We start from the raw sequence: 9,646 nt of genomic DNA on the forward strand, positions 1-9,646 counted from the left end.
GCCACAGTGCTCCAGGCCCTGGAGGGGCCTCCAGCCCTTCGGCTCCAGGCCAACCTCAGGGCCGAGCTGGCCACCTTTCAGGCAGAGTTCGGGGCCTGCCTGCCAGCTGGGGCGCTGGAAGAGCTGCTGGGCACCGCCCTGGTAGCCCAGGCCCATGGGGTTTCCAGCCTGGGCAATGGCTCCGAGGCCAGGAACTGGGATCTGCCCTCAGCCCTGCTCTTCACCGCCAGCCTCCTCACCACCACGGGTAAGGCGGCCGGCGGGGCGGCAGGAAGGTGCTCTCAAGGCAGTCCCTACCCAGGGTTCCTGAGGGTGCAGCTCTCCCCCAGCCCCAAACTGCTAGACAGAACCCAGGCCTCATTAGGCCTGTCATCAGGGCTGGGGCTCCCCCCACCAACACACCCCAACTGGTGCCTCAACTTCAGGTGCCAGGGGGCGTGGCCTTCTCAGCCCCACCCCCAGGCAGCTGTGAGACCCAGGGGAGGTGCCCAGACCCCACTGGCCTGAGGCGAGACTGGGGAGCCTGTGCGGTGGGATGGATTCTTGGATGGAGGGAAATGGAGTGAACCCAGGTACCACCAACCCAGGAGGAGTGTGGGGGAGGATGTTAGCTAATGAGACGTTAGCCCAGGCAAGAGGGCACAGAGACAGACACGAAGAAATTCCTGGGAGAGGAGACAACAAGTGTGAGGGCCCAGAGCCCAGGAAGTGGGGGTGGGGGGTGGGAGTGAGGTGTTTGCCGTGTAAAGTGTGTGAAATTCATTTATTTATCTAGGCTGCACCGGGTCTTAGTTGCAACACCCAGGAGGATCTTGGATCTTCATCCTGGTATCTTTAGTTGTGGCACATGGGGTCTGGGTCCCTGACCAGGGATTGAACCCAGCCCCCTGCATTGGGATCACAGAGTCTTAGTCATCAGACCACGAATGAAGTCCTGAATATTTTTTGAAGTCCCATTTTCCACCTTCTTTTGGAGAAACTTGTAAACCTACTTGCGCTGAGCCAGAAGCCCCTGTTGGAGAACAGGGCCCGCCCTTGGGACAGTGTGCGTGCTCTCCCCCCAACCTCTGTCCCCACCACTCCCTTTTGGCTCACTTCTGACTCCTGGAGGCATCTGTGTTTTACAGCCCTGGACCAGCTGATCCTGTTCCCCCAGCAGGCCCTGATCTTTCACCTGCCCTGCCTTTGCACATGCCTTTCCACCCTTGAAAAGCACACTGCCTCTTTTGCAACCCTCCATGTCTGGTGTCTTGACTGATTTTCCTGCCCGCCTCCCATCTGAACCTGAGCAGACGCAGGTTCCAGCACAGGGCCTGGCACCCAGGGTAACTTGATATGCCTTTGGGGAATGAATGAAAGACTGGGTAACATTTCACCTGGTGAACTGGGAAGTGTGGATCAAAGACAGACTGAGGAATCTCTCAGGTCAGGCTGCCTCGGGGTAGGACGGCAGCTCTCAGAAGTACCCCAGCTACAAGAGGCCTGAGGGGGACTCTTCTCTTTTCATCCTTTCATGTTCCAGAATGTAAAAGAGTGACCCAGAGAGGTTCAGGGACTTTACCAACACCCCCAGTGAACAAGGGGAAGAGCCCACAGAGAACAGGCCCTGAATAGTTCTGGCTGTGTTGGCCACCAGAGGGCAGCCTTCTGCAGGAGCGAGGCTCGGGGAAGTGGGCACCAGCCGCCCCACCAGGGTCCTCATTACCCGTGGCTCTCTCCTCTCCAGGTTACGGCCACATGGCCCCGCTATCAGCTGGTGGAAAGGCCTTCTGTGTGGCCTCCGCGGCCCTGGGGCTGCCGGCCTCCTTAGCCTTTGTGGCTGCCCTGCGCCACTGCCTGGTGCCTCTGCTCAGCCGCCCCGGGGCCTGGGTAGCCACCCGCTGGAAGCTGACGCCGCCCAGGGCTGCACTGCTGCAGGCAGTTGCACTGGGCCTGCTAGTGGTTGGCGTCTTCGTGCTGCTGCCAGCACTGGTACTGTGGGGTGTGCAGGGCAACTGCAGCCTGCTGGAGGCCATCTACTTCTGCTTCAGCTCCCTCAGCACCATCGGCCTGGGGGACCTGCTGCCGAGCCACGGCAGTGGCCTGCATCCAGTGCTTTACCACCTCTGCCAGTTTGCGCTTCTGGGTGAGTCCAGCTGCTAAGGAGGATGGGGTAGAGGGGAGGAGAGAAGGGAAGAAGACCCTGGACTACAACTCCCATAAGCCCCTGGGGGAGGCTGAGCCTCACAGGTTGGAAGGCCCCTGCCCCAGGGCATGGTGCAGAGTCTTAGTTGGCAGTGGGAAGAGAATTGTGTGGGTGGGAGGTGGATGGGAGCATGAGAGCTGCCCTAGTAACCTCTCCTCCCCAGGTTACTTGCTCCTGGGGCTCCTGGCCATGCTGCTGACTGTGGAGACCTTTTCGGAGCTGCCCCAAGTCCGTGCCATGGTGAAGTTCTTCGGGTCCAGCGGCCCTGTGAATGCTGAGGACGAAGGTGCCATCCTAGGCCAGGACGAACTGGCTCTGAGCAACATGCCACCCTCTGCAGCGGCCCCAGCACAGGCCCCAGCTTGCTGACAGGTGTCGGTCATGGAGCTGCGCTCCTTGCAAGTGGAGAAGCCTGAGGAGGGAGCCCTACGGAGTGGCTGGGGAAGGATCCGGAGGAGGGAAGGGAAGGCATGGATGTGAGAACCTCGGGAAATAATGTGTTAATTAAAAAAATAGGCAACAGAGCCAGCTGTTCTCCTCTCTTCTGTCGAAACGGGACTTCCCTACAGCCATCAACAACCCAAACTCCATCATCCTTTAAAGGCAGAGGTCAGGCCTCTGGTCCCGCCTAGGCTGGCATCTGAAAACCTCCCCATTCCTGCACAGTCCTAGTGCGGATCGCACACCGCCTTATCGGCCGAGGCCCCACCCCCTTCCGTCTATTGAAAGCCCCGGTCACCCTGAGAAAGCCCAGGCGCCCTGGCGTGGCCTTTTCCAACTTTATTGCCCGCCAGGAACAGGAAGGAGGGCGGGGTGTTGAGCGCGGTAGATCACCAGGCGTCCCTCCCACCCCCTGGAGCTCGCCGGCCGGAACCGGCCATCGGGTACGGGCTCGGGGTGGGCACGCCTGGGACCCTCAGTCCACCACGAACACACACGCACACTCACTCACACGGACTAATAAATACGGCCCGGACGGCGCGGCCGCCCAGCCAGCCGCCCTTGTCCGTCGGGGCCCGAAAGGCTGCGCTTCCTTTCCTGGCAAAGGGTGACGGCGGCCCCTACTGGTCGCGTCGGGTCCGGTCCTCCCGAGCGCAGGCCCAAAGCGGCGATCCGGCGCGGCGGCGAGAAAGGCTGCGGTCTGGGCGGACCGGGAGGGACGAAGGCGTCTGGGCCCGCGTGGCCTCAGCTCAGCACGCAGCGTTCGCGCCGGCCCAGCTGCCGGCTCAGCTTGCGGCGCCGCTGCTCCAGGCCGCGCTCCAGGCGCTCATCCTCCTCCAGGGCGCTGGGAGGAACGGGTTCCGGTCAGCCCCAGCAGCGTCAGGGCCCACACGCTGGCCGCCGCCCGGGGCCGAGACCGAGCACTCCTCCTTGACCTCCCCCACAGCGCCTCCCCAGCTCCCGGAGCATCCCGGCCCCACTCACGTCCGCTCCTTCTGGTCCAGGTTCCGGACCAGCTCGTCTCTCTGGTTCACCAGCGACACCAGCTCCTCCAGCAAGAGTTGCTCTCGGCGCTGCTGCGCAGCCGTTTTCAGCCAGTCTGCGAGCAGAGGAGGCTGAGGGTCAGGAGGCGCCAGCCCCTGTCCCGTCCTGGTCCCCGGTCCCACGGCCCCATCTCCCACCTTCAATGGCCAGCATCGCCCGTAGCTCCCGGCTCAGCAGCTCAAATCTCCGCTCCAAGTCCTGCTCTTCGATGCTGGGGGGTGGGGTGCCAGGTCAGGGAAAGGGGAATGGCCGGGAGTGTCCAGGGTTCTGACCACTCCCTGGCCCCCACCCCACCTCACCATCAGTTCCCACAAAGCCATAGGCAGGCAGAGCTATACCCCAGTCCCCGCTTGGAATTATCTCCTTCGTTTCTGTTTTTTTTTTTTTTTTAAGCGGCATATAGGATTTTAGTTCCCCCACCAGGGATATGGAACCTGCACACCTTAGAGGAAGCAGGGAGTCTTAACCACTGGACGGCCAGGGAAGTACCTCTTCTGTTTCAACTGTTCCCCATCATATTGTCTCCTCCCCCCACCCCACCCCTTTTTAAGAAATAAGAAACAACTCAGAATTGTTTGGATGAATATTATTCATAAATGGCAAATATTAGATTAAAATTTATTCTGAAAAATGACCCAAGATGCAAAAAGGAGGCAAAACCACCTTCACCATGCAGGACTATAAAGGCAATGATGCCCGGGGAATTGCTTCTGACCCCACTCAGGAACTCAGCTCAGCTGTCTCTAGGCCTCAGTGTTCCTTACTGTAAAGGAACGGGGTCAAACTGGGGCACTCAGCACTGACCTGCCACAGTTTTCTTTGGGCCTCGATTTTCTCATTCATATAAACAGTATCAATTTAAGAAGTATACACTTTACACAGGAAATTATGAAAAAACATTAAGATGGCTGAGCAATTTCTCAAAAAAAAAAAAAAGGAAGGAAAGAAACCACAACTTTGTGGAAAGAAAAAAGCAGTGAAGAGTTCTAATCAAGGTAATTATGTTTGCATTTGCTCTGCCCAGGTTGACACTAGTGGTAAAAAATCCCTCCTGTCAATGCAGAAGACATAAAAAACATGGGTTCACTCCCTGGATCAGGAAGAACCCCTGGAGCAGGGCATGGCAACCCACTCCAGTATTCTTGCCTTGAGAATCCCATGGACAGAGGAGCCTGGCAGGCTACAGTCCATGGGGTCAAAAAGAGTCAAACAGGACAGAAGCAACTTAGCACGCACACACTGCTCTGCCGGCCCTGGGTGGGCAGAGGCAGGGCCTGAATGGGGAGGACCAGCACTCACAGCAGCTGCAGCTGATCCTGCCTCCGGATGAGAGCGTTCTTCTTGTTGACCAGAGTGAACCACTCTTGGATCAGTACCTCCTCCTGCAGCCTGTCGGTACCTGAATCAGGCCAGGACAGTCACCAGGCCAGCCCCTGACCCCTATGTCAGGAGCAGGGAGGTGGCGGCAGGGGGTGGGGTGGGGGGTTTGGGCGTGGTTTCCCTTGAGTATCCCAGAAACCAGAGCTGTGTGCCTCCAGCAAGCTGCTTCCGGGCTGCAGGCCTCAGCGTGCCCAGCTGTAAATGGGGATGGTGACCCCAGCCTCCGTCCTCCCAACTCCTCCCAGGGTCAGAAAGAGCTGCAGAGCAGGCCAGATGCGGTGGCATGTGCTGGCGAGTGGACTCCGGACGCCTGTCCCACCTGACTCCATCAGGCTCCTTAGCTGCTTCTCCACCTCGGCTGCCCGCCCATCTATCTGCCTCTGTTCCTGTTCCAAGGCCTGAAGCTCTGCGCACACGTACTGACTTGTGTCCTGGAACCGTTGCTGGGGTGCAAAGCGGGGGCAAGGGACAGGGTGGGTTTGGCCCAAGCCCTGCCTAGGAAGCCCACCCATCAGCTCCTCCCACTCCCACTTCCCACCCATCACTCCTCCCTCCTTACCAGCCCAGAATCCTCCCCTGGGCTTGGGGGCGGTTCTTCCGCTGGAGGAGTCCCACCTGCGGAGAGAGACCAGGCTGAGGGACCCCACAACTGACAGCTGCCTCCAGAGGGGCCCCAGCTCAGGATCTGTGAGCTGGCTGAGTTGAGCTGAGTCACCACCCCTTCAAAGCTACTCACCAGAGGGCTGCTGTGGGGCTGAGGCTGCGGGAAGGCCAGGAGCAGGGCTGGGGTCAGGGCTTGTGCCTTCCTGTGGAGGAAGAGGCCAGTAAGGGCTTGGAGGGGCTCCCCTGACAGCAGGCCCAAGGGCCACTCACATGGGGAGGGGGAACCTCCCTGCCCCAGTAGCTTCTCAGTCCAGCACGCACAGAACCCCACCTCCACCCCTTCTGGAGAAGCGCCTCCTAGAGCGAAGGCCGTGCCCTTCACCAGCCAGGGCCCTGTGGTCGGGCCAGTCCACTTCCGCTGGCCGAGCCTCCTAGTCCCCGTTCCTGGGGCCCCACAGGGCTTTTGTGAGTTGGAGGTGAAAGGCTGTGAGGGGTGCAGCTGGGGCCTCTCCTTCCCCCTCCTGCCCCCTCCTCCGTGGAGCTGTCTCAGGCCTCCTCAGACTCCGTCACCTAGCGCCAGCATCTCCGATCATGGCTGGGGCCCCACACAGGCTGAACATGGCCATTATGAGCCAGCGCCTCCAACTCCCGGCCAAAACAGGTTCCTCTCCCACCTTCTCAATCCCCACACCTGAAGGATGTGTCACATGACCGTCAGTACAGAACAGGCGGCAGGACCGACCGATTTTAGCCTGGAAGGGCACCTGGCCCCTCAGGTGCCCTGCCCCAGCAACTTGCTGGCACTGTCAGCCCTGGGGGCCCCCAACTTTCAGCTCAGCTGATAGCCTGGCCCCCTCGAGGGCTCCTGCTCTGGCCACCTTTCCAAGTCACAAGGTGAGGAGAAAGCGCTGAGCCAACCCGCTGTCCACCCGACCCGGCACCTCTCTGAGACGTAGCCCTGGAAGTGCCCTGCTCAGGGGACATCCTCTCTGGCCTGGGTAGGTGGCAGCCTCCTTACCAGCCGCCCCCTCCCTGCCACACGCCCTGCCTGCTGACCTTACCCTCAGGCCACAGCTGAGGGGGGTCTCCCTAAACCTTCACCCCGATAGTGTCAGTCTCCTCACTCGCCTTCTCAGTCCCCAGTCTCGCTGCCAAGGCCTGTTGGCAGTTCCAACAGTAACTCCTACTGCCCCGAACCCCATCCGGACACCATGCGCCAGCCCCAGGGGTGGACTTTCACTTCCCCAAATCGTTTCCTCAGTCTGGAGCAGCCTCTCTCGGGCGGCTGGATGTCAACTCTCCCTTCATGACCCAGCTCAGCCCCACCTCCTCCAGAGGCTCCTTCACCCGCCTTCTTCCTCCCTCCCTGACTTTCATGCCTCCTGAAGCCTCCTCAAACCCCAGCACGGCCCCCAGGGCCTCTCCCATTACAGCTCCAACGCCGCTCCCACCCCACCATGGCTGCTGGCTACTCCTGTCTCCTTAGGCAGAGGCTGGGGTCAGGAGGACACACTAAGGGCACAGCGCGTAACAGTAATGGCAGGCTGTGCATTAAGCATCTGTGTGTTGGATGCTGTGGGTGCCCTGACTCATTTCATCTTCCCATCAGCGCTGTGAGGCAGGGGCCCTTACCTTCCCCATTTTACAGATGAGGAAACTAAGGGTCAGAGATGACACTCAAACAGGGCCTGGCTTGGGCCCCACTGTCTAATCCAACAGTCTGTTCCCAGGCTTGGCCACCAATTTGCTGTCTGCCTCTGGGCCAGTCATACCCACCTGGCCTGTTTGTGTCCTTGTACGTAAAGGACATACAAGCCCCAGGGGGGTTGCAGGGCTCCAGACCGGCATGTGAGGAAAAAACACAGTTCCCCCCTTTTTTGACAACACCCTGCAGTGGTCCCTTAAACCACTTTGCAAAAAAACTTTCATGTCTTTGCTTCTCATCTTCAGGAAAAGAGAACAGCGATGTGGCTTGTCCAAGGTCACGCAGCCAGTGCAGACTGCTGGGCCCAGTAGAGGGCGCCATTGGAGAGTTCCGTCTCAGTGGACCTGGGGGTTCACACCCAGAACCAACTCCCTTTACACTTCACATCCGAGCCTCGACATTCCTACTTGCAAAACGGGGTATCAGTTGCCCCCCCAGAAGGGGAACTGTAGGAGTCGATGAGGAGTTGATGATGTGGAGCAGGGCAGGCCAGGCAGGAAGCAAGTGCTCAACCAACAGGGCAGGCAGAGGCGGGCAAGTGGAGAAACCCCAACCTCAGCAGCAACTGAGCTTACTCACAGCTGCTCTGATGGGAATTCCAGCACTTCCTCACGTCTGACCCAAATTCCCCTTTCTGCAGTCTCCTGTGTGGCCCCCTCCTCCAGAAAGCCCTTGCAGAGCCACACCAGAGGCACTCGGGCCTCCTGGCTTCAGCCTTGCCCCAGCTTCAAGCTGCCTGACTTCATCCTATCCGGGGGCAGGCCCTTCCTCCTCTACAGCATACACAGGGTGGGGGATGGGAGTGGCCAAGGAGGAAGCGGGCCCCTGCAGCCCCAAATATCTCCTGTGGGACAAGGGCTGGAGGCGGGGGCCTGGCTTGGAAGGACCAGACACTGGGACTTGGGCCCAGAAAAATCGAGCTTTCCTTTTTTCTTTTTCCACTGCTCATGGATGTGTATTTTAATAAGAATAATTGTGTCCAAATACAACAGGAGTTTTTCATCTCTCAAGTACAATGTAACAGAGCCTTCCCTTTTAAGATATAAAGAGCCATTGACGCACACTGAGGGGGCTTTGGCCACAGGCCAACACAGCCCAGGATAGCTGTCCAGCACAGCTCCTCTGGGTGTTTCTGATGCTCTCCCTGTTTCTCATTCATAGGGTCAATGCTGCACCTCCGACCCCACACTCAGGGCTCCTGCTCTCCAGGCCAGCCTCATCACTGCCCACGGGAGGTGACCTTACAGGAGGTGACTTACGGAAGGTGACTGGCAGTTCCCTAAGTTAGACCCAAGCTTTCCTGCAACCACATGTTTACTTGTGAGGTCCCACCTCTTGAGAACCACCCCTCGGATTCTTCACCTGGGAAAAGCTGCCCATTTTATTAGCCTGGCTCAAGTGGCTGCTTCTTCCAAAAAGTCTTTCCCAGTTTGTTCCCTCTTTTCCTTAGAACTCAGGGGTCATTCCCGGGCAGCTGAAGGCTTGAAGCAGCCTGACAGAGCTGCCCCTGCTGTCCAGGATGGTGCTGCTGGAGAGTCCAGGGCCTGGACGTTGGCAGCTGTGAGTCCCTGAGCAAACCCTTGACCCCTCTGGAACAGTCTCCCTTTTAGCGTAGTGACCACAAGACTCCCTGGTGGCTCAGTTGGTAAAGAATCCTCCTGCAAGGCAGGAGACCCGGGTTCCATCCCTGAGTTGAGAAGATCCCCTGGAGAAGGGAATGGCAACCCACTCCAGCAATCTTGCCTGGGAAATCTCGGACAGAGGAGTCTGGCAGGTTACAGTCCATGGGGTAACAAACAGTCAAACACAACTGAGCAACCAAACCACCACTGCAAGACACCCTGGGAAGCTGACCTGAGACCTGCAAGGGATGGGGGGAACATGGGCACCCACCAGGGTCTCCCATCTCCAACTTTCCCTCATCAGAATAGAGAGGAAACTGGTCTCCAGCGTCTGGAGTTAAAGATCCAAGTCGGAGAGTCTTGGAGCAGGGAGGCCCTGGAGAGCTCCCTTGAGTACAGAAACCCTGTTCCCAGCTTACAGGGCACCTCCAGCCAAAGAAATGCCCCAGCCCACTTGACAGTTGATGAAGAGCCTGCGCTGAGTGCTGACTCCCGGAGCCTTCTGGGAACTTCCTATTACAGCCTGACTCCACTGAGTGACATCCCAAGGCTGGCAGCAAAAGTCAGCGGCTCCGGGCCGGGCGGGCCTTGGGCACGGGCGCCCCTGTTGAGGAGCTCGCAGGGGACTCCTCCGTGGCACCGGTGCCTCGGCGTCCAGCAGAGGGA

At 59.1% G+C, this 9,646-nt stretch overlaps 2 protein-coding genes across 2 annotated transcripts in view; one reads left to right on the plus strand and one right to left on the minus strand.

Moving 5' to 3' along the window:
• Positions 1-2,852, plus strand: part of KCNK7 (potassium channel, subfamily K, member 7) — a 4,344-nt gene extending 1,492 nt beyond the window's left edge. Inside the window, exons 2-4 of the mRNA XM_010837848.1 lie at positions 8-247; positions 1,727-2,125; positions 2,349-2,852. Of these exons, the coding sequence (XP_010836150.1) occupies positions 8-247; positions 1,727-2,125; positions 2,349-2,554 (845 nt within the window). The 3' untranslated portion in view covers positions 2,555-2,852. The remainder of the gene's footprint in view (positions 1-7; positions 248-1,726; positions 2,126-2,348) is intronic.
• A 98-nt stretch (positions 2,853-2,950) lies between these two features.
• Positions 2,951-9,646, minus strand: part of EHBP1L1 (EH domain binding protein 1-like 1) — a 15,598-nt gene continuing 8,902 nt past the window's right edge. The window contains 11 exon segments of the mRNA XM_010837849.1: positions 2,951-3,470; positions 3,611-3,725; positions 3,808-3,881; positions 4,970-5,069; positions 5,370-5,493; positions 5,610-5,665; positions 5,787-5,918; positions 5,975-6,097; positions 6,345-6,405; positions 7,286-7,310; positions 7,640-7,702. Of these exon segments, the coding sequence (XP_010836151.1) occupies positions 3,371-3,470; positions 3,611-3,725; positions 3,808-3,881; positions 4,970-5,069; positions 5,370-5,493; positions 5,610-5,665; positions 5,787-5,918; positions 5,975-6,097; positions 6,345-6,405; positions 7,286-7,310; positions 7,640-7,702 (973 nt within the window). The 3' untranslated portion in view covers positions 2,951-3,370.

This window comes from Bison bison, unplaced genomic scaffold (assembly GCF_000754665.1).
Source record: "Bison bison bison isolate TAMUID 2011002044 unplaced genomic scaffold, Bison_UMD1.0 scf7180017864080, whole genome shotgun sequence".
NCBI classification, from domain to species: domain Eukaryota; kingdom Metazoa; phylum Chordata; class Mammalia; order Artiodactyla; family Bovidae; genus Bison; species Bison bison.